This window comes from Micropterus salmoides, unplaced genomic scaffold (assembly GCF_014851395.1).
Source record: "Micropterus salmoides isolate LMB-PRFRI ecotype aquatic unplaced genomic scaffold, ASM1485139v1 Ms_hic_scaffold_14, whole genome shotgun sequence".
Classification (NCBI taxonomy): domain Eukaryota; kingdom Metazoa; phylum Chordata; class Actinopteri; order Centrarchiformes; family Centrarchidae; genus Micropterus; species Micropterus salmoides.
Window position 1 is genome coordinate 635019 of NW_024040485.1, and position 22922 is coordinate 657940.

Here is a 22922-nt window from a genome sequence, read left to right on the forward strand (position 1 = left end):
ACAGTTGCGTCATAACTGCATAGTTCCAACAAAAGAAGTTGCTACCATAGTTAGCAACGATGCTTTTGGGAAACGCACCCCAAGAAAGTTGCTACTCATACTCATATCAATACCAAACTTCGTTTCTTTGAGAAACCCTGAAAACATCTAAAGGACAAAATTCACTCAAACTCAGCGCCAGCTGCTGGTGTCAGGAAGTGTCCCTTCAATGATGCAGCCCCTGCACACTGAACCACCAAGATGCACAAAAGTTTTGTGGTACATGTAATATACAAAAAAGCCATGGAGTCATACCCTAAACCCAACAGGAGGTCCGCCATTTTGATTTGAATACGCATTTTCAGCTCATTTATGGCCTTTTACAGGGTCCGTACTTTCACAAACTCCTACTAGGGAACTGATTGGATCGACTTCAAATTTCTACTGTGTGTTCTAAAGGCATTGACGATGAAAAGTAGAGCTATCTTTGAGTTTTCGTTGATGGGCGTGTCCGTGGCATCAAAAATAGGCGATTCGCCATAAACAGGAAGCTATTATAACTTCAGTGTACATGCTCTGATCTGTACAAATATTTACATGTAGGATGAGAGTCATGCCCTGAACACGTCACACAAGTGTCAAGTTTCACGCTGTTATGTACTACTCCTAAGATATTGGCTACACCTATTTCAGAACAGTCTCAGACAAGCCTTAAGACATTGATGATGCTCTGTTGTGAAGACTGTGAATTTTCAAGTAACAATGTGTCCAGTGTGGCGTCAAAGTTTGATGCTCCGCCATGAAACAGGAAGTTGTTGTAACTTCTCTGTACATGCTTGTATCTCTACCAAATTTCACACTTTTGATAAGGGTCACACCCTGAACACATCTACATGAAATATTCACTCAGTGTCATAGCGCCACCTACTGGTAACAGGAGGTAAGCCCTAAGTGATAAAAAGGACACCGAAAGTGACCATTTACTCGTTCGTGACCTGTCCAAAACGCGCAATAATTCAGAATCGCAACTTCCTTGCCTCTGTGCCACAGCCACATCATGTGGCGCGAGGGCCCACCCAACGCTTCTTGCAGCTTTAATAAATGCTGCCATCTGGTTTGAGTTGTTTGTAAGGTTTGATTTCTTGGTTGGTCCACCCAAAAAGCAGGAAGGAAGAAGGACGACTAACTTCTCTTTTTCTGATTGTGATTTTTTGCTGTTTTTTGTGCCAACTAACTATTTATCCCTATTTTCCAACCTGCTAATGGTGATCAATAGCCATAACCTTGAGTGAGAATGAGAAGCAATATGTGTTTGATGGAAGTACCTGCATGTGAAACTTAAAAGATATGTCTGGTGTTATTCTAGGTTTGTCTACAAATCCAGTGAAAACACAAAAATCAACATTGTGTTATCAGGCGGAGTGTACCCAGCTTCATAGGTGTCATTTACACTGGAGACGCTGGGGACAAGTCCCCACCACATTTTGAAATGGCTGATTTTGTCCCCATCACTTTTTGAAAGCATTGTTAAAAATGTATTTAGAAAGGTTTATTTGCACAATAAGAAAAAATGCAATGCAATTTACATATAGAAGAAAACAGGTGTACATTGTCCAAAAGGACAAAAGGTAAAAAACAAGCTACTGATTACTGTGTTATATTCTGTTATATTTTATATTTATGAATTGTCACCTTCTAGCTGAAATTCTTGTTTCCCTTTATATAAATAAAGACATTTCCACTGTAAATTGAAGCAGAAAATGTCTCCAGAATGCAGGAAGTGGGGAGGACCCCCAGGACCCCCGCTATTTCTCCATTTCATATTTCTTCAAAATAGCATTAAAAATCTCCTCGTCTCGATCCTGTGCATCGTCACGTCTAGTGACCCAGGTGTATCATCACCCCCCTAATCTGAGCCCTTATGTCCCCACCATGTTTCAACACAAAGTGAAGCCTTTGCCCAGCTTTGATGTCTGTGTCTGGTTTGCCATCTATACTTCCTGGCACCTGAATTGTAATTTTGGATTTTATAGAAAAGCTGCTGCAAATCCATTCTGAGTCATTCTCGGCCACAATTATCCTAAAAATCGCGGTGAGAACCCAGAAGGAATGATTTATGTTCCTGACTGTAATGGAAGCAATACACCAGTGTTATCTCAAGTGCCACAAAAAAACAAGCAGCAGCAGCACTGTGTATAGAGAGCACCTCATACGTGTGTCTCTTTGACCCCGCCCACTGGTATTCACACAGAAAAACAAATACGGAGGACAGTGCTAAAATGGTCAAGCGGTGTCTGCTGTAACTACTGTCTGTATGACAGAAGTCAGGGGTATGGTCTCCTGTAATCCTTATGTAGGCTTCACCAATGTCAAAATAAAGTACATTTACACAAGAGAAAGAAATCATTTTGCCCAAATTTGAACATCTACAGACCACCAACGTTGGGTGCGTTGTACAGACCATCACTGATTATTTGTTCAAGTGAATCGTTTTCGAATGCACACATCTACCCACAGCAGCCACAGGGAGTTAGTTTGGCTGCTCAGAGGTGATGAAGGTTGTACCTCAGGAAAAAGTGACCTCAATACCTACCCCCTCAATTCAAAACATGTTCCCACTGATCTTGACCTGATCTTTTTATTGCAACATCAACCTATTAAACTCGCCCTAGTCACAGAAATGTTTCATTATTATTTGAGTAAACTGAGAGGAGCTTCAGTATGATGCAGTCTATGCCACCAAACATGATTCCCCTGTGGATGGGCAGTCTTTAGCATTTCAATGCACAGTGTTCTGGCCAATCACCAACCAGCTGCTGCTGTATCTGGTCCAATCAGACAATGGGTTCTTCAATGTTTGCTCCAGTCTGTACACCTGCTGGTTTGTAAGAGAAGACACTTGTCTATTTGAAATCTGTGTGTTCACATACAGCTGCAGCTCATATTAAAGCTCAGCACAACACAGATCGCATTTAACCTTCTGGTTTTTCCACATTTTGCCACAAAGAACTTATAATTTTGGATCCAGAAATGCTGCTCTGACCTTACATGACCAACAACTATATCACTAGATTTATAAGCAATTAGTGTAACACAAATTGGTGTGACCTAAACACACTTTTATAATTATTGTGTAGAATTAGGGCAAATAAAGATTAGTTCTATTATCAATTCTTTGCTTTATTTTTTATTTTACTGAATTGTTTCCTTGTTTAGTCATATCATAATGAAACATGCACACATTTCACAATTTCCAGTCCAAAGCCCAAAGATATTTATTTCACTGCGATATATAAAAACAGAAGAAGCAGCAAATGTTGGGACATTTTTTGCTTGATAATTTGATTAGTTTACTAATTGTTGCAGCACTATGTAGAATTTCTATTTTTCCTGCAGCTCAGAGATATACATTCACAGGTAGCAGGCAAACATAATAGAAACATAGCCATGACTTCATTACCGTGTGCAGTTTGTAGGCCTGATTATGATTAGTCAGCCCTAGAAGAAGCAGGCGCTGTTCAGAAAACCAATAAGAGCCAGCAGCTGACAACACAATATTATGGTCTGACATCAGAGAGCATGCAGAAGCCGCGAGTAAAAGCCTCACACAAAAACTGATGTGCACAACATGGTTTTTATCAAGATTTCTACTTTTATTAATTTCAAAAGTCTGTCAATTATTTGCCAAAAACGGATATTGTTAAAGGTCTCTTTTTGTAATCTCTGCGCCATAGCTGGTCTCACCTTGGGTGACAGAAAATATAAACACCATTATAACTCCTGGTTTGTGTGACTGCTGTCTTTACAGTAGTCTGAAATCAAAAACAGAAAGACAAAAATATGAGCAAGTGTGTTGAGGTTAGTTAACATGTGCATACATGGAATTGTGTTTAGTTGACTTAGGACACAAAAAACTAAGATTTAATTTGTAGTTGGAGGAGGTTATCATGATCACGTTTGGTTTTGCGTCCAGACTGTGAGTTTGTGGTGAAGTTGGTATGCTGTAATGATGTCTAATTCTAATGGCACTGTCCTTTGAAATAAACCTTGCTAAAAACATACATCAAAACGTACATCATGAGCTAGCAGTGGCCTTCAGCTCATTCAGACTCTCTCCCACCTCTGCTGTTACATAAGTCCGTAGAAGCCAGACCCAACAGGGAAAAAAGATTTCACAATGTGATCTTTGGAAGTCGTAGTAAAGGGAAAAATGCAATGAATTAGATGAAAGTAGGGATGGGCATGACAAGCCAAGACTTGTCTTTTTCTAAAACAAAGCACCTGAGGTCATTTATCACTGTTATTGATATAAACAATCTCTGGTTAAGCCATTCAGCTAAATTCTCCATCAATTTCTCCAGTTTTTTCAAAAATGTCTCTAATTGATTCCACTTAATGTGATATCTTTCGTGGGGAGGCTGCTGCATTATATCTGTGTTAGAGAATGTGTGAAGAAGCTGTGGTACCTGAGACTCTGTTGCATAACTCCTCGTGCACATGCTTTACGTCCTGGCTGAACAGGGAGATGATATCATCCTCCAGCTCCTCCACCACGGTTTCACACTGAGAGAAAAACACAAGAGCAGAAGAAAGACGTGAGCTGAGGCGGCTCGGCCATGCATACGCAACACACACACTCACACACTGTGAGTCTTCGCACAATGGTGAGCACGCCGTTTGCACGCTGTGGCCATGTTTCCCCACTGTTAGCCAAACTGTTCAGCCATTTTGACAACTCGCTGGTCACACTGCTAAGCCACATCTCCTCAGATTCACCAAGCGCTTGTAATTTACTTCAGCCTGCAGTGCTAGTTCCAATTGGATTTTTGTTTCGTCAATTTTAACAGGTAGTCCTGCAGTGATTCTTTTTATCTCAAGAAAGCACCGACTTGACAAGCAATGTGTAAAAGCAAAAAGGACCCGTGATGTGAATTTTAGCTTCAGTGTATTAAATGAAGTGAGGAGCAGGGTCCAGTTGAATCCTGAACCCTGATGAAAAGCACAGGGAGCTCCCTTTTTGAAGCTAGCTCAGGAGCGTTCATGATCATTTACATTTGATTGGGCTTTGAAACACTGCAACTTTCACGTCATTCTGCAATAACCAGGTCCACAAGGCGTACAGCATGACAAACAAGCAACCCTAATGAGACCATAAAATTAGTTTACTATTTTTATTTAAAGAGGCAAGTCCTACTCAAGTCCAAACCTCTTTTTCAAGGGAGACGTGGCCATATAGACGGCAAATGTTTTACACAATATATTATACTATATTCTATATTGACCATGCCACATACAGGACAAATACAAGATAAATAAGACTTGATCAGCAACAATGCACAAAACACACATTGTATTCCAGTTTTTCTAAATGTGAAAGTCTTTGGATTAGTTATTGTAACATGTGAAAGTTATATTGAAACTGGAAACATAATCCCAATTTTTTTGTTTGGTTAACTATAATCACTGCCAATGCTTTAGTCACATGACATACATGGCATAATGTGGCAAAGCTAGCAGCTGCCCCAGCAGTTCATTCATAGCCTAGTTACATTTACACATCACTAAATTCAAACTAGTAGAGATTAGCTGGTATTAAATATTTATATCTACTAACTGCCGGTGGAACTTTTGACTGAACCAACTGACAAAACCAGCTCACTAAAATCTGACACATTTAGATTCCAGAGTGAAGGAGGTTCATGTTGACACATCTGACCTGAAATTTGCCAAAGGTTTGACACGTCAGGAGCGTGATGTGCCACTGGGTGTGCAGTTTGACAAGCCACTTAAAGAAAAAAGAAGGCACTAAAACTACAGGCAGTAAAGGCTCCCAGAGACATGGAAATAAAAAGTTAGATTTAAGTTTTCTAATTTTCTGAGTTCTAATTTCTTAAATATGTGTTGGTATAATATTTATTTAGTAAAAAACTGACATAAATTAAAAGCTGAGTTTGTGCTAAAAATATTTATGTATATATTTATACACACAGATAACGTATGTACGCACACACACAAAGAATTGGTAGTTGAGTATATTAAATTGTTTGGCCTCCTGCAACTGTTATATTTAATATTTTACAGTACACAGTTGATTGCTTTTGATTGGACAATGCTACAGATGTTTCCTAATGTCTGACTATGGTCTGCAAATGTCCCTAGATGAGTCCACAGTTATGACTACAGATTACATTTCTATCACAAATACAGTATATTCTACATTATTATTATATTTTGCACTCACTGCGAATTTCAGGGCACTGGATGCCTCGGGTCCATCAAACTGGAAGTTTTTAAAGTCAGGGAAGTTGCCGGTGGTCTCGCTGCTCCTGGGTGCAAACCTCATGTACTGTTTGTGCTGGGTGTCGGGGTCCACATGGAGGGAGTAGTCGCTCATGCTGTTGCACACCCCGTCCAGGAGCTCGTGAAGGTGAGTCTCTGAGCGAGCGAGAGGTACCTGGCCACAAAACCGAGGGAGAGGAGGAGAAGCTGTTTGGTGGCCTTACTTTGCAGACATCCTGGACTGTGGCCTGACCCGAATCTTTTGTCATATGACATTCCACTTATTTTGCCAATGTTTCTTATTCTAACTCAAACACATGTCTCATAGACACACAGCCAGTATATGTTTGAAAAAATCTGAGATGCCACTTGGGTCACTGCCCTGGCAACCAAACTACACAAACAGTTAGCTCTTTCTAAAGCATCCTCCTCAGAGTCGGGGTTGCCCCAGTGTCAGCTCTGTTACACCAAAGGACAGAGGTGCAGGTCAGCAGGGTGACCTCTAGTTTCCGCTCTGTTTTCTCCATCCTCACTAACAAACCTCACCCTCCAACTCTGACTTTTAACCTGCGTGCACACCCTCCCCACCTCTCCATCCAAACTCCACCGTGCCCCTCCCCGCCCTTTCGGGACAAAACAGTGAGGCGGTGGTGTCTAGACGGGTCAAGACAGGTGCAGCGCCCTCCTCCCACCATCCCCGGAAGGAGATCGGGTGACAGGGGTGACGCCCAGGGGGTGAGGGGGCGAGGACAAAGTGATGAAAAGTGCAGGGGGATGGGGGTGGGGAGTCTTTACACCTCCAAGTGGGCTGGAATAAGCCAAAGGAAGAGGTTGGTTTCCTAAGTGGGGTGGCGTCAGTGGGAGAAGCAGTAGGCCTGAACAGAAGCCAAGTGCAGGGTGCATCTCCTCGCCCTGCACTGTCTCTGCTGGCCCATTCATCCCCCGTCCACCCTCCAATGATCAAAGGAGGAAATCTTCCTTGTCTTCTTTGGTCAAAAGGTGGCAGTGTGGCGGGGGGAGGGCTGAGGGATACGGCACAGAGAGGAAGAGGGGAGAGTTGGAGGGCATCTTGCAAATGAACTGGATTTCGTAACAATGTAGATATACTTGTGGGTGGCTGTGTCTCAGGAGGTACCCATTAATCAGAAGATCCTCCAGGCTGCATGTCGAAGTGTCCTTGGGCAAGATACGGAACCCTGAATTGCCTTCGATGGCTGTTCCATCAGTGTGTGAATGTTAGTTTCTGTTTGAGCACTTAGGCTCTGTGTGTGAATCGGTGAATGTGATGTAGTGTAAAAGTGCTTTGAGTGGTCGCAAAGATTAGAAAGGCGCTATACAAATACAGAGCATTTAGATTTGTCTCTATTCAAAATTGGCTGTGTGCCCTTCCGGGCAAGCCTCACACACTCATTGATTACATTAAAAGCACGCACACACACACACACACACACACACACACACACTTTTCGAGATGTCACAGAGTGACAAAGGGCCTCTCTGCCATCTGTTTTCCACCAAATCCTTCCATTGCGTTCTCGGTTTTTCGGCCTCTTCCTCTGCTTAACAAATAACTTCTTTGCACCAAAAAAAAATTCAACCAATCACTAATCCCTCTGTCTTTAAGGTCGACCCAGCCTTTTTAACTTCTGATTCACTCAGCAGAAGATCCCTTGAGCTTGACAACACTGTTGTGCCAAGGAGGAAGGAAGTTGGCCGCTCAACAGAATGTGTTACAGCACGGGGCCAAAGGTTGGAGGTCACACAGGCTAATGACGATGAGGTTCACCTATCAATCAAAATCAGCCTGTGATTCCTTTAACACCAGTGGCAACATTTTGCCCAGTCAGAGTGAAATTTATGACTATGTCAGTCAATCATTCAATCAGTTGGTCTAAAAAAATATCCAGAGCCCAAGTTGACATATTTAAATGTCTTGTACTGTCCAACCAACAGTCCAAGAACCAGCAAATCATTTCTGCACAAAAACTGAAGCCAAAACTTTTGGTGATCCATTTTCTGGTGATCGATCAATCTCCACAGCTCTACAAACATTACATACAAAGAGTGATTTTTACTCAACATCTGCTTACTAGCTTTTGCTTACTGAAGCTTTCAACTAGCAGATGGAGTTTACTCATTTGTCCTGGAGATGGCTCAGTAGCCATTATTAATGTTGTATTTATTCTCAAAATATTATCATTAAAAAGTTGATTTTGTTTTACTACGATTTCCTTGGCCAAGAATGAACTTTCAAATTCAAGGTTATAATTGACCCCATGATGTTCTATCTAAAACTGTTTGTTTCATTTGGTTTATACATTTTTTGGTTTTGGAAGACCTAGGTAGAAGGTTTTGTGTAATATATCAATATCAATATGCTTCTTCAGTTATTATGGTGGGTATGACTACAGCCTCCAGAATACATTTATACTTGCAAATGAGCTATTCTATTATTATCATTGTAGCTGACCAAGCTAATCTAATTTGAAGTACATATAGTGTTGGACATGTTTTATACATCACTGTAGCGAGGTAGAAAGTACAAGTGTCCTCCTTTTGCTTAATATACAGATCAAATTATCATATATGTGAATTTAATAAAACTGAACTAAATCCTCAATCTCATTCAAACCCCATAAATTTTTTAAAAAACCTCCTCTCCCCCTAACTCAACAACAAAACCACGTCGGTCCATCTCAACCCGGGCTTGGGTCTGAGTCATTATCATGCCATGCTACAAAATGGTTTGGAATTAAACCCCTTCCTTGCCAGTCGGAGCCTTGTGAAAGGGAGCTGTCAGTCACAGCGTTGTTTGAAGAATGGGGTGGGGGGGTGGTGGTTGAGGTGGGGGGAAGCGACCAGTTGGGCCAGAGAATAGGCTTCTCAGGGATGCTATCCTCCATTCAATTCCCATTGGACAGGGAGGCATTATTGCACTGCTGTGGACAGGGGGCTTTCAATTCCATTGTCCTGGTGATATGGGCCAATGAAGGCCTATACATTTATAATAATAATAATAATAATAATAATGTCATCAAAGCATGGAGTGAAAGGAGAATTTTGACCAATATGCCATTTTAAACATGGACTCAAGAATAAGACTCTCCATGACAAAGGTTTGATGATAAAATCACTTCATTATGACAAGAGAGCAATACTGAAGCAGACTGAAAATGACATTCATCCATAGAATGGCATTAAATGGCACAGCCTACAGCTGGTGAGGCCTGGCACAGTGCTTAAAGGCAATAAGGCAGCAGTTTGAGAAATAAGCTTAGTTGCTTTTTTACGATAAGAAGATCAATATCAATCCAGGGTGTGGACGTGGTTAGTCAAAGACAAGTAGTTTTATAGGGACTTATATGCTGGAAGTATTACTCAGTGGGAAGTCAGTGAGGGATCATTTCCTTGTTGCTGGGCATAGGGATCTCAAGGAATAGTGTGATCCTCTGTGCACCCTTCAAAGTTCAATATTCCACCTATTAACACACCAAAAGCTCACAGATTAACATACTGTGTCTCTTTTGTTTAATCTGTTCACAAACTGAGATGTAACAGCAGCTTGGTTTTGGGACCAAAACCAAAACCTGAACTCACCAAACCGTATACGGCAACCTGGACTTTAGCCAGATACTAGGTGGATATACACTGTTGCTCATCAAGAAATTGTTCCAGCATGTTGGTTTTTGAACTTTGGAGGGTGTACAGTGGTTGATACTGTTCCAGCACATAACTCTCCTTAAAGCCATTTTTCTTGACTGTCTCTACTTTCACCTGTCTAATAAAATTATAAATATTCCATAAACAGCTAGGGTAGCAGTTCCACCTGCTTCCAATCTTTATGTTCAGCTAGACTAACCACATCCTGTTCCAGCTCTGACTTAACTATTCATTTAGAAACCTCTTTAGATTTAAAAATAATCAGTAAACCGCATGTCACCTCGCTCAGTCACATTTCTGGGCCATAATATTATGTGTCACTGTGTCAGCGTGCCATTGTGCAATTTCTCATTCTCAATGCATGACTTCCCACCGGTAACTATGAGATGAGCTTGCTGCTCCAACTAAGTTCAATGTCTTCGGAGGCTGTAAATGTGCCATTGTTGCAGCAGGCAGGTTTAACTTTTGTGCCACGGAGCAGCCCCATGCACCCAGGAAGTCCTACTGTGAGGAGGCCAAGGAGCAGGGACTTAAAACCTGCAAATCCTCCTCACTGATGCCATCTAAGCTGTGACATCCCTCCCTCTCTAATTCACACTGGGTCAAAAGCTGATGAAAAGGAGGGCACGGGATCAAGGTTTGGCTTCTTCTGTGGATCAGTTATATTTGATTGACCAAACAATGCAACAGGTGGAGGTTAGTGTCAGCTAAGGGCAGAGGAGGAGCTGATCTCTGGAGGACCCACACTATCCTGGCCTGGTGGCTATAGCACGATAACCCAAATCTGTTTTCACCAGAAAGAGAAATCTGGGTTATAGTAATGCACTTGAGCAAAAAAATCTCCCCTGTTAAATAAAGAAATCAGGGTCTGTCCATCAGAGAGAAGACATCTTAAACCAAATATAAAGAAATTAGATTTTTTGGAAAAATCACGGAGGAAGGTTTAAGTTGCCAAGTTCACGACGATGGTCAATTCTATATTAATGAATGGTATTATAAATAATATTATAATAAGAGTACAGCACAGACATAACAATGAGGTATTCTATTAAAACGTATGCTTCTGCTTCTTATGGACACTCCACGAACATTTTCTGTTTTCAGTATATTATAGCTGCTGCAAGTATGGAGGTCGAAGTTGTGTGGTCAGTTATACACACTAAGCAACAAAAGGGACCACTGACATGAGCTGTGTGCTGACGTGGATTTACCCTATAGAGCAGTTTCATTTTTTAATATATCATTACATAAGCACCAATATAGCAAGCATGTCAGCCTACCCTCTGCCTGTGGGTTTACTCAAATCCCTGGCTTTTTCTTTAGAAATCACACGCACACACATACAAATTCAAATTAGCTTTATTGGCATGAATGTGTAACAACAATATTGCCAAAGCATCATACAAACTACATAAGAACAATCAACCCCATACATTTCATTAAACAAGTAATTAAAGTGTGTGTGTGTTTGTGGGTGTGTTAGAAAAATTTAAATATATTAAAAATTTAACTAAAATAAATAAATAAAACAGTAAGTGTGTGTGTGTGTGTGTGTGTCTTTTAAACACACACACGCTTACTGTTTATTTATTATTTTATTTAAATTTTGTTTTCACTAGGGCGGAATGATGAATTACATTTGCGATATTATTGCAAAAAGTTTTCTAATCGCAAAGGCTGCGATTACGCTCTGGTCACATGACACCCGAGAGTAAAGTAGTCTGCAGAGGAAGCATCAACTTCACACGTTACGCTGTACCTTGACTTGTTGTTGTACAATGGCCTTCAGATTGACAGAAGCTGACACTACAGAAACTTTAGTATCACACACTTGGTGGTGGTGGGTGAAATCGTCGGGCCATCAGCCACTTTGGCGGACAGGAAACAGAAACAACAGAATGACACGTGTAGTACGGTGAGCGTATTGTGACGATCGCGCCAGCGTCACACACACAGCCAACAGTCAGCTCAGAAATTATCTGTGAAACGGCGTTTCAAACCAAACACACAAGTCCGAAAGAGGCTCAGTCTGTCCCGAGGTACAGCCAGTGTACTGCTTACCAGCATCGGAGGCTTCCTTTGCCAACTTTTGAACTCAACCTCAAACTGATTTTTTTTTTTTTTGTTTGTTTGCTTACAGGGATATAAAAAAGTAGGTTTTTGTTGAGAGATGGACTCTTGTGGACATTTGAACTAAGATAAGGATTAATTGGTGGTTGAACTGTGGGTTTTGTATTGAGCGCTTATAATACACTGTGGTGAACTGTGTTTTTCTTGTGGTCTGTAGGCCGACCTGATGATATTAGATCATATTATTTAATGCCATGACTTTACTCTCAAATTATCTTTCTCATATTATTATAATTTGATATTTCTTCTCCACCCTTGCTCATAATAATAATTCAAACAATTCATGCATCAGCTAATTTCATCATAACACAGGCCTGACCCACAAGAAAGAACAGTGTGTGTTTAATCTATCTAATTATGTGTTGGTCATACTATACACTGATTTACTGCTTGTCCGTTTTGAATAATACAGAAGGTAATGAGCTTAAAAATTAATCACATATCAAATCGCAATATTGGTTAAAAAAATGGCAATTAGATTATTTTCCAAAATCGTTCAGCCCTAGTTTTCACAGGTGTTTAACTTTTACACTCACATACTGGTTCATATTGGAACATGTTCTTTTCTTTGCTGAAACAAGCCAAAAAACATTATATCTAGTGTAACTGGATGAACAGTGATGGTTGTTGGACAAGCGAGTGGGCCACTGCATTAAGATGACGCTGTCTATCACAACATTTGAAGCAGTCACGTTAGTTAAGCCTCAGCAGCCGTAAGGCTGGGTGAAGCCCTCCACCATGCTTGGATGTATATGTTGAAAGCAGTTTAAAGGTAAGTTAGGTCAGGGCTAGAGAATGGTGTCGTCTGTCAGTAGACATAGGACAGTAAAGCCTGATACCCACTGCAGGACCTACTGATGGGTCAAAACATCATTATGCATGAACAGTGAACAGTGGGCTTCCATAGGAATGCTCACCGAACATTTGGCACATTTTACTGTGTACTGATAATTCGGAAAATCAGTTTAATTTCACAGATAATACATAATACATCTTGATGTTAGCCCTTTGATATGTGTTAGCGTCCAGCACGCACCAATCAGCGCACCTACTAGTAAAGTCTAAACAGGGATTAAAGCCCAAGAAATCAATAGCAGAGCTGGGCACCTCATGATAGCATGGTCTCTGGGCAATAGAGGATGTCCAGGTTCCAGTGGGACGTGACCTCATTAGACCAGGGACAATAACCTGGATCCATAGTCTCACAGTGTTCACACAGTGTCGTGCACACAGCCACAGCAACACCAGAGATCAATCTACTGTGAGGAGTAAGGACTGCCGCGATACATCACTGACTACAGCCTCTCGGACAACCACAGCGTCTATGTCAAGCAAGCCCAGTGTGTGCAGAAAAACTGAGAGGTGTTCAAATGACTGGAATACTTAACTGTACCCCATTGATATAATACAATATGTTAGATATTCATAGAATACAATAACAAGGAAAATGTTATTAAATTTGCTTAAGAGTAAAACCAGCAAGAGGGTGGCTACTTTTAAAGCTGATCAAATAACTGCTTTTATAAACAATGTTGAAAAATATCAGAAATCAGTGCTTTTTCTTTACTACTGTACTACTGTGTCCCTAGCATCGGTCAAATGATAACACTGGATTAGACATTTCCCATAATGCAACTAGATGGCATCTTTCATTAGATCCTCTCTGCCTGTTAAACACCCACATCTTTCAGACTCCACAGATCCAGTTTGGAACACAGGTTTTCTCTTATTAATATGTGGTCTCCAATCCCAAGCTGAGAAATGACATCACTATGAATTTCACAGATTTCACAGAAGACATCATACGACTGTTTTCACAGACTGGACAGACTTGTCCTCGGGACAAGTAAATTGATTTTGACATATACAACTGGTGGAGCGACTCTCTAAACAGTGTTCTGAAATGTAGGTGCTTATCTAACGGATAACTCACAACGAGCCATACGATTGCAGAAAAATAACGCACAAACCACAAAGGTCACAGTGGACTGTCCCACTCACACCACCGTCACTGCAAACCTGGTGTAATCTCACCAAGGTTGACTTGATGACGGCGACAAAGTGGAAAAGCTATAGCCTAGTAGGAGCTGAAACCAGAGACCTTCAAGGTATGAGTATTCATTTTGAACTTCATAAAGACAATGCCCCAGCACACTCTCCGGCCAAACAGATCACTAGAATTCTACACATTTTAAATCATTTGTTGGATGATAATGGCAACAGAGGGATCATCAAAGTATATCTGATTCTGAGTCTGATCCACAGTAACTGCAGTAAGTATAGCTAATTATTGCTCATAGTAACCAAAATTAGCGATAAATTAGACTCATTGATATCAATGTATTGAGTAACTAATGACATATGAATACCTACATAATGAAATACTCTTGTTTCACATGATGTGTATTTACAAAGTGAAAATGACTATGTTACAAATACAGTTGAATTCTATGTGACCTTTGGCCAAAAATGTGAATATTCCGATTAAGGGCAACTGGACTTCTTTGAAGACATTTCCCTCTGAAGAAGCCTAAAGAACCAGCGAATCTTACAACAAATCCAGTTGCCCTTGACTTGAACACACCTTGGATAACTATGACCTATGACTATAACCAAATAGTGGTTCAGCAGATACTTAAACTAGAGCTGCACATAAGTGTACTGACCTTTTTGTCTTCCATAGTTCCATCAGGGTTGAGTCTAAAGCTGCCCACGTTGATGGTTTTCTTTGGGTCCACCTGACTTATTGAGAAGTTCAGTTCATCCACAATTGCCTTGCATGCTGTGAAACACAGGCAAACTTCAGTGATGACAACAAGACAAGCTGCAGCTCACTGTCAGGAATTTAGTGAACATCAGCACCACATCAAAGACAGAAATCTGTTTTTGTACCATCTGGATTTCATTTTTACTCATCATTCTTTCTGGGTACAAAACTTCAGTCCCACAGGTTACAGTGGACTTCTGTGAAGCTTTACCATGCTTACGTGGGATAAAAAATGTTTAGTGTACTAATACATAGGCCAATATTTATATAACAACATAAACACATAAAGTCAGCATTTTTTTGAGTATCTGTCAAATGCAGGACATTTCACATCTACGTGTCGTGGACAACTACTGAATGAAGACAGTTTTTCTAGCAGAATTGTCATAATTTATTGTTACTCATCGGCCGACGCTGCTACAATATATCTGTGATAAGCTAATATTGACTAATGTATTGGTATAACACAAACCGTTATTTGTATAGATCCATTAGATCTTCCAGCGCTACTTCCTGCTTTAATTGTCCTGCTGTACATGCTGTGCACATAACACACATTTAGCTGCAGCTGCTTACAATTAATTAATTTCAATTAATTAATTGAAAAAAATATCTTTAAACTTTAGCGCCAATTCCTAACAGAAGTTCTCTCACTGGACTTTTCATAGAGTTAAACCGTACCGAATATGAAAGTACTACACAAACTTTTAGAATCTGTGTTATCATCTGCCCACTTCCTCACTACTGAGCACTGAAATCTGTTCTGGCAGCGCTCCCCATCCCAAGGTCGCAGCAATGGTTTTGGAGAATAAAATAACCTATGTTTTTTAATGCATAGGGTGAAAAAGTAGGTTTAAGGATTTTAAATAGTTTTTTTTGAAAACTGTAAAGATCTGTAAAGAACTACAGACAAACATGTGGCCCAGTTTTTACTGTCTAACAGTTCCTTTTTGGCAGGTGTGCCTCTCCTTTATTTATGTGAAGTTAAAGTAGCAACCTGTTAACCTGGGTACATAACATGCTTGGACATGATGCTTTTGTTACCCTCCAACAGATGGGAATGCACCTGTGACTTACCAGAACAGTAGAGCACCTTGTCCCTCTTCCCCTGACTGCTGCTGCTGAAGACAGATAGCACCAACACAGTCATCTGAATAATCCATAAGGCCATATTGATAACCTAACAGGGCAGACAGACGGTTAAACTGGCTCAGGAAAGTAAAGGTTAGTATATGACATAATTAAGTCTTTGAGTGCTGAGGGATTCCAGTGAGCAAAACAAATGACAAAACCACCCTTTTCCACTGAACTGTGTTATCACACGTACACTGTAAAAAATGTCTGTGGAATTAACAGTGAAGTGCTGTAAAATTATGACTTAAAAAATGTAAACAAAAACAGTAAAGCAGTATTTAATTTAGTGGAAACGTGAATCAGATATGGGGAGAGGAGTCTGTTGTGTTAACGTTAGGAAATAAAGTTCCTCTACGTACACAACATACTACTCGTTTCCACCAGCATTTCCTGCAACAACTCGCCTCTCACCAGATTTCAGAGCGAGAATTGTCCTGCAGCAAGACTTCAGTTTCCTGTTAAAAACAAAGCGTGTCTCCCTCGTAGGGATTCTTTCCATGATGTTGTCATACACCTGGTGTAACAGTCCGAGCCTGCAGCTGACAAAAAGAAGCACTTTTTGGGGACATCATTTTGATGGGCACAATTGCCCCGAAGGAATATGTTGCAGCCAATGCAGCCAGTTTAGCTCAGCATGGATTCAAACTTTTTGTACTTACTAGTTATTACCACATCTAAATATGTGAAACGACCCTTTAAGAAAGAAAAATTGTTTGTATGCAATTGTTGTTTTGCTGTTGTATTTCCTCATGCCTTTATACATTATACATTATTATTATTCTTTCTCTCCATCTTTCCTCTTTCAGTTCCAGTAAGATTATCACTAATCTGTCACAAGATCTGTATTCTAACGTTTGTAAAGAACATGTTACAAAAATGCATATTGAGAAATGACATATGTTTTTGTTCACTGCTCTGAGGTTAATAAATTCTTGGAAAGGCAAGTTATTATTGGATATTTTACATAAAACATTTTAGTACATTAACTTTTAAGGTATATCAAGCTTTACTTTTCATTTTTTTATGTTTAATCTGTGTTACTGGTTTACATTTCTGGTAAAAGTCAAACAACAAAAATACTTTGACAGTTTTACATTTTATATTTGGGAATGAACATAAATTGGACTCATAGAACATGATTTGATGCCTTTAAATTATAATGGGAAGAAAATCGATTACAGTACTTAGATGTTGCTTTCACTGTAAATGTCATGCTAATTCAGCAGAAAAGGGCTTTTGGATTTACAGATTTAAAATGTATTTTTGTAAATAACAACTGTTCTAAACTGTAAAAACGCATTTAAAACCTGCATGTACTGACAGTAACGTAACTCATGCATGTCAGCAACAGTTAGCCTAAATAGCTAACTTGCTAATGTTATCATATCTTTCCTGCTGTACTGTCTGCTGCTTTCTCGTCAGATGGATAGCATTCCTTTCACTGTTGACTTTGTGTGTGAGGCCACATGGACAGAAATGCTGTACACTTTAAGTTATGGTATTATAAATGATAGTCCTCCCTCCAGCCCTGCTCACTTCCTCTGCTTGCTTTCATGGCAGTGTGCTGGCAGTCAGAGCTCCCCCTGCAGTCCATAAAGTGCCTCTGCACCTCAGCTCTTCCAAACCCTCCCTGCTGCCTTTGGGTCACGCCTCCTCATTTGCATACACGACTCAATCCCCAATCCCCAAAACCCCAATCCTAAATGGCTAAATGACTAAATGCCCAATTCTAAATACCAAATTCATTTTCGATTTCGACTTTTAGTTTTAGACTTTTAGTTTGAGTTCTGACCAAATAATCCCTCCATATACCACAGCCTATTAGTCTCAATGAGGATATCAACGTTACTAATCGGTGTAAATGGACATTCATTTGTATTTCATTCATTTTTACCACAAGGTAGCTGCAGTAAGCCTGCAGGCTATTTATTAGAGCCCGACCGATATGGAATTTTTAAGTCCGATGCTCATTTCGATATTTGAGGATTTTAAAATCTGATATTCTTTTTTCCCCTTATTTTAAGAAATGCATAACATAATCATACATACATAACGCCCTAATATTTGTTATGTTGAGACCTCACCAAGATACCATGACATAATGCAGTTTAAAAAGATACTTTTTTATTGTTATAAATAGTACTTTGAACAAAAGTACAACAAAATATATTGAAGTTTTGATAAATAAAAGTTTAATGTATAAAACTACAGAAAACATTTTACAAATATCTGATTTGTTATAAATATATCATAATTATTATAATATTATAATTATAAAACGAAACAGGAATTGCCAATATACTACTACTACAACTACAACTAGAACTACCACTACTACTACTACTACTAATAATAACAACAATAATAATAATACCACATATCATATCTCATGTCATTGCTATAATAATAATAATAATCTTAAACAGGGCTCTCCTACATAGGCAAAAAAATATATATATTTTTTTTGTCATTAAATAGTTATTACCTTACATATAATCATTTGGTCTATAATAACAAACAACAGCTGTTTCGTGTGCAGGATCGCTCATTTCCCGTTTCACATTTCCAGTGTGTTTCTTGACAAAATGTGGTTTGGAGACCAGCCCATGTAGTGTGTGACCTCCTGTCACTGATCAGTCACGTAGTGTGAATGCCACAACGACTTCAAGACTCCCGTCACAAGATGGCAAGTTGTGTAGTGTGAACGGCACGGCGATCGGCCGACGCTGAAAGTTGTGTAGTCAGCCTTTACATGTCCACTCTCGTTTCCGAAGTACCGACTGTAATGACAAGCGGCTCACAGATATATTTTGACAACTCGCTAGAACTATTTCAGAAATAAATCTACAATCACGTCTGTCAGCAGCGTAACCTCCACCACTCAGCCTGGAGAAGGCATTGAAAAATGGGAGGGTTAGGAAGTCTGGTATGGTAAGAGGAAAATAATGAGGGCTATTTTTATTATTATCCAAGTCATGATATTGACGTGACAAATGACCAACTCTTTGTGAACACTGAGTGTGAGAGCTACCAGGAGCTACTCTCTGTGGCTCCTGTAGACTCTGGTCAGCTGATGTTTTGTTCTGTGGTGCACAGTGTTGTTAACAGAGGAGCTGCTGCGCACCCTCTGGTGGACAAACTTTGCAATACTCATTACATGAGTGAAGAATCCGACTCTTCTTTTTTAATAGTCATAAATCGGCTGATGAAGATATATCTGCAATTAGCTCATATCAGCTGATAATGTCTGCAAAACAATAAATCAGTCGGGCTCTACTATTTATGATTATTTGGCTACTTTACTAAACTTTGCATTTCTAATGCAATGTTTTGGTGCAATTATGAAAGTAATCAAGTACCGTAGATCAAACATTCTGGTAAGCCATCGGCGGTGAAGGCATCCAAATCTATCCACCTACAATTAAATTCTGTTTTCCCCTGAGATTTTTCTATTTTTGGATTTTGAATACATAGCTATCTGAGGAGAACACGCTAACCACTCAAGACACTGCTAAAGACTTAGGTGCCAGGATGTAGCATGATGACACACATTTTAGTTGACAAAGTATTAATATAATTTGTATTCAATGTCTATGCTAGAGGGAGCCACTAGAGAGGGGCTAAAGACCCGCATGTTGCAGACTCCTGCCATAGACGGTGTTGTGGAAGTCACAGGTGGAACACTTCAATGGCTTGGATCAGCACAAAGCTTTCCTGGTTGAAACATCAGTACAAACAATGATGTGGTTCTTCTTGATAAAAAGTCAAAAGGTACAAGAAGCCTGTGGACATAAAAACTGAAGGCAACTTTAACTCAGAGAGCAATTCACTAAAAAAAACAAGTGGGTGGAAGCTGAAGATCAAATGATTAAGAAAACTGATTTGGGGGATTTTTAGGATTCTGGGTCAATTCCGGATAAATTCAGCAACTAGACGTCAGAATGAGCGAGTGCTCTGATATGTGCCTCCGACTGGCATCCTCTCCGTAGCAAATCGTAAGTAATTCAAACTGGTGGTCAGAACATAAACCTGAACATTCCATGAGAGCCCTTTGTTTCTGTGCTCACGGTAAAGGTGTAAACTGTACCATCCTATGAAGTGTAGGTGTAATAAAACAGGAGAGTTGGGGAGATGTCAATCAAACAGTGTGCACACATCCACACAGTCCTGACATTAGGCAAAGAAGGGAAATTGCCTGTGGGTGGACCCTGGTTGTTTAGGGCTTTTAATGTCTTCAGTAGGGAAGACAGTACAATCTTTATGATCTGATCAGGTCTTTATGATGTTTATGTTGGGTACTGCACTGTAAGAAATCTGAAGGTATTTCAGCTTACAGAATTCCCCTTAAGAGTATAAAAACACAAGCTTCCTGTCTTCACAATGTGACTTACATGTACTAGCACTTGGAAGTTTGTTCCAAGTTATTATGTGTAATGTGATATTTATCAACTGCAGCATGCATTTGGTGTTCCTCTTTGCAGCCAATGAAACAACCACCTCACGCCAACGTATAGGCAGTGATTGGCTGGAGTAAAGGTTGGACCTAATCATAAAGGCGGAAGTTAGGAAAAACAAATAATTGAAGACTGCGAGACTTAACAGCGACTCATCCAGCTCTTGTTCCATGCAGGTTGAATACTGAATTACTGCAAGTTGCTTTGGACAAGAGCAGTTAGGCCCTGTCGAGGATGAGGTATTCTGATCCTGTACTTAAGTACCTCGCTGTAAAATACTCTATTTCAAGTAAAAGTACTGCATTGAAAATGCCTCAAAATTATGAAATATACATTAAAAGAATAAGCAGCAAATCTTCACATTTGTGAAGATGGAACCATGAAATGTTTTTACATGAAAAAATAAAATAAAATATCTGTCAATCAAGTAATTGTTTCAGCTGTACTGTATAAACTTATTTTCTTGAACTCTTCATATGTTTTGTGTGTGAAAATCTTAATTTGTAAAGTAACTAGTAACTGAAGCTGTCAGATAAATGTAGTGAAGTTCCCTCTGAGATGTAGCCTATTGGGAGTAGAAAATGGCATGTAAATGCTTTGTATTTGTATAGCGCCTTTCTAGGCTCCACCAGTCAAAGCACTTTTACACTACATCTGCATTCACCATTCACTCACATTCATACACTGAGCCTAAGTGCTCAAACAGAACATTCACAAACATAATATTATTAATAAAAAGCTTGCTTAATAACTATTATACAGACATCATGTTATACAGAGCATTCTATAATTGGGATACATTCACACACTGGCGGAACAGCAATTCGGGGTTCAGTATCTTGCCCAAGGACACTTCGACTTGCAGCCTGGAGGAGTTGAGGATTGAACCGCCAACCTTCTCTATCTCCTGAGCCACAGCCGCCCCATGAAAAGAAAATACTCATGTAAAGTTCAAAGACCTCTAATTTGTACTTATGTACAGGACTTCAGTAAAGATAGTACGGTCTATGCCTATAATATATAAACAAGTAGGCTATGTCTGGTGTAGCTGACAGTCCCCTGTCAAAGCAGTCCAAGTGATCTGCAGTTTTTAATTTACATGGTAATTAAACTGGATTAATCTATGAAGACTTCTTAGTTCACAGGATGTACCAAACTAAAACAGGACACCCACTTAGGCCTATACATCAACTACTTTAATTACTGTGAAATGGATCTAGGCTCCATGTGTACACCAGATCCTGCATGGTGTTCCCTAACAGAGTGGCCTGCATTGCCACACACACGTTCACACTTTATCTTCCCCGACAGATCAGCCACAGTTACTCCATTGCAAAGGTAACTCTGGGTATAAAACACCAGTCAGCGTTACGCGTCATGTTTTCTCTTCAGGAAATTACCTGGGGCACTTGACGACTTGATGAACGTGCGGGTATTTAGTATTAAGTATTTAACATTGCATGCAAGCCCCCATTTGTGTACATTGGTCAAGAAGAATGACGGGTGATCCACTTTACTGTCTTTGGCCAGTACGCAAGACCAAAACTCCTGCATTCGCAGCGAGGTCTGGTGGTCCGTAGATCTGCATGCCGGGGCTGCGGGTCTTACCTGGATGACTCCCACCTGGTTGGCAGCGGACGGGAGCTCGTTCGGACTCAGGTGACAGCGGCGTCATTAACTACTTGTTCCGTAAACGCTATCTCAGCAAAAGTTGCTCATCACCATCACTGTCAAGTTTCATTCATGTTCCAGTACAAGTGTGATAGTTCCGGTAGTAATTTTCAAAGTAAAATCTTTATTGCCCAACAGTTTGCACAAAAGGCATCGTGTTGAGGAGACAGGGACACCTGCTAACATGTAGGGAGTTCTCCACAGAATCAGAATCAGCTTTAAAACGTGTTTTTCTAAAATGTTCTCCCTACAGCACGGCTGTAGATGTGCTGTGATCTTTCAGGCCGCGCACTTCTCCCCTCACGCCGCCTGCTTCTTTCTGGCTTGACGCGGGGAAAGTGAAGTGGATCTGGACGTGCCGCGCTGTGGTGTGGCCACGTTCCGTGAGGCATCGCCCTACTCAACCAATCATGTCCCAAACGCAAAGAACACAGGCCAATCAAACCGCGGTGCGTTGGAGAACGCTTCTGTTGAATAAGGAAAATAGACATTTGTGCGTCTCATAACCAACGTCTTTATCTCGAAGATCATGCTGCTTGTTGATAACAATTACACCTTTTAAAACAGAACAAGAACTTTTAACTCGTCTTTTCAATGACTGTATCACATTCTGGACTAAGAGAATTACATAGCCTACTTTCTAAAACAACACATGCAAGATTAGAATTTATGTAGCCTATTGTAAATCTTTTTATTTTATTAGGGAAATTTCATATTCTCAAAGTTAAATTCTCTAAGTCAACTCCACATTTTAAAAATGAAACTGATGAGGTTGAGTTTGAAAAACTGACTGTAAATTGAATTCTTAATAAAGATATTTAAAAAAGGACTGTCTGTCTGGCTGGGGC

At 40.0% G+C, this 22922-nt stretch overlaps 1 protein-coding gene across 3 annotated transcripts; it reads right to left on the reverse strand.

Moving 5' to 3' along the window:
• Nucleotides 1-3229: 3229 nt before the first annotated feature.
• On the reverse strand, nt 3230-22164 carry cnpy1 (canopy FGF signaling regulator 1). 3 transcript variants are annotated; one of them, XM_038717165.1, is made up of 7 exons: nt 22012-22157; nt 16361-16488; nt 15893-15995; nt 14715-14830; nt 6221-6433; nt 4446-4542; nt 3230-3791 (listed from the first exon to the last, which is right to left on the reverse strand). In XM_038717165.1, the coding sequence occupies exons 3-7, from the start codon at nt 15984-15986 to the stop codon at nt 3751-3753; spliced, it is 561 nt and encodes a 186-aa protein (XP_038573093.1). In that variant the 5' UTR covers nt 15987-15995; nt 16361-16488; nt 22012-22157; the 3' UTR covers nt 3230-3750. The 3 variants fall into 3 exon arrangements, with proteins under 3 accessions (XP_038573093.1, XP_038573094.1, XP_038573092.1); XM_038717166.1 differs by having other exon boundaries at nt 16361-16482; nt 22012-22131; XM_038717164.1 differs by lacking the exon at nt 16361-16488 and having other exon boundaries at nt 22012-22164.
• Between the last annotated feature and the right edge of the window lie 758 nt (nt 22165-22922).

Excerpts from the sequence above, each read along its gene's own strand:
- cnpy1 (XM_038717164.1), bottom strand. The coding sequence starts at position 15,986 with ATGGCCTTATGGATTATTCAGATGACTGTGTTGGTGCTATCTGTCTTC. Across the intron at positions 6,434-14,714 it reads GAACTATGGAAGACAAAAAG|GTACCTCTCGCTCGCTCAGA; the intron begins GTCAGTACACTT and ends TTTTGTGGCCAG. Across the intron at positions 4,543-6,220 it reads CCAGTGCCCTGAAATTCGCA|TGTGAAACCGTGGTGGAGGA; the intron begins GTGAGTGCAAAA and ends TTTTTCTCTCAG.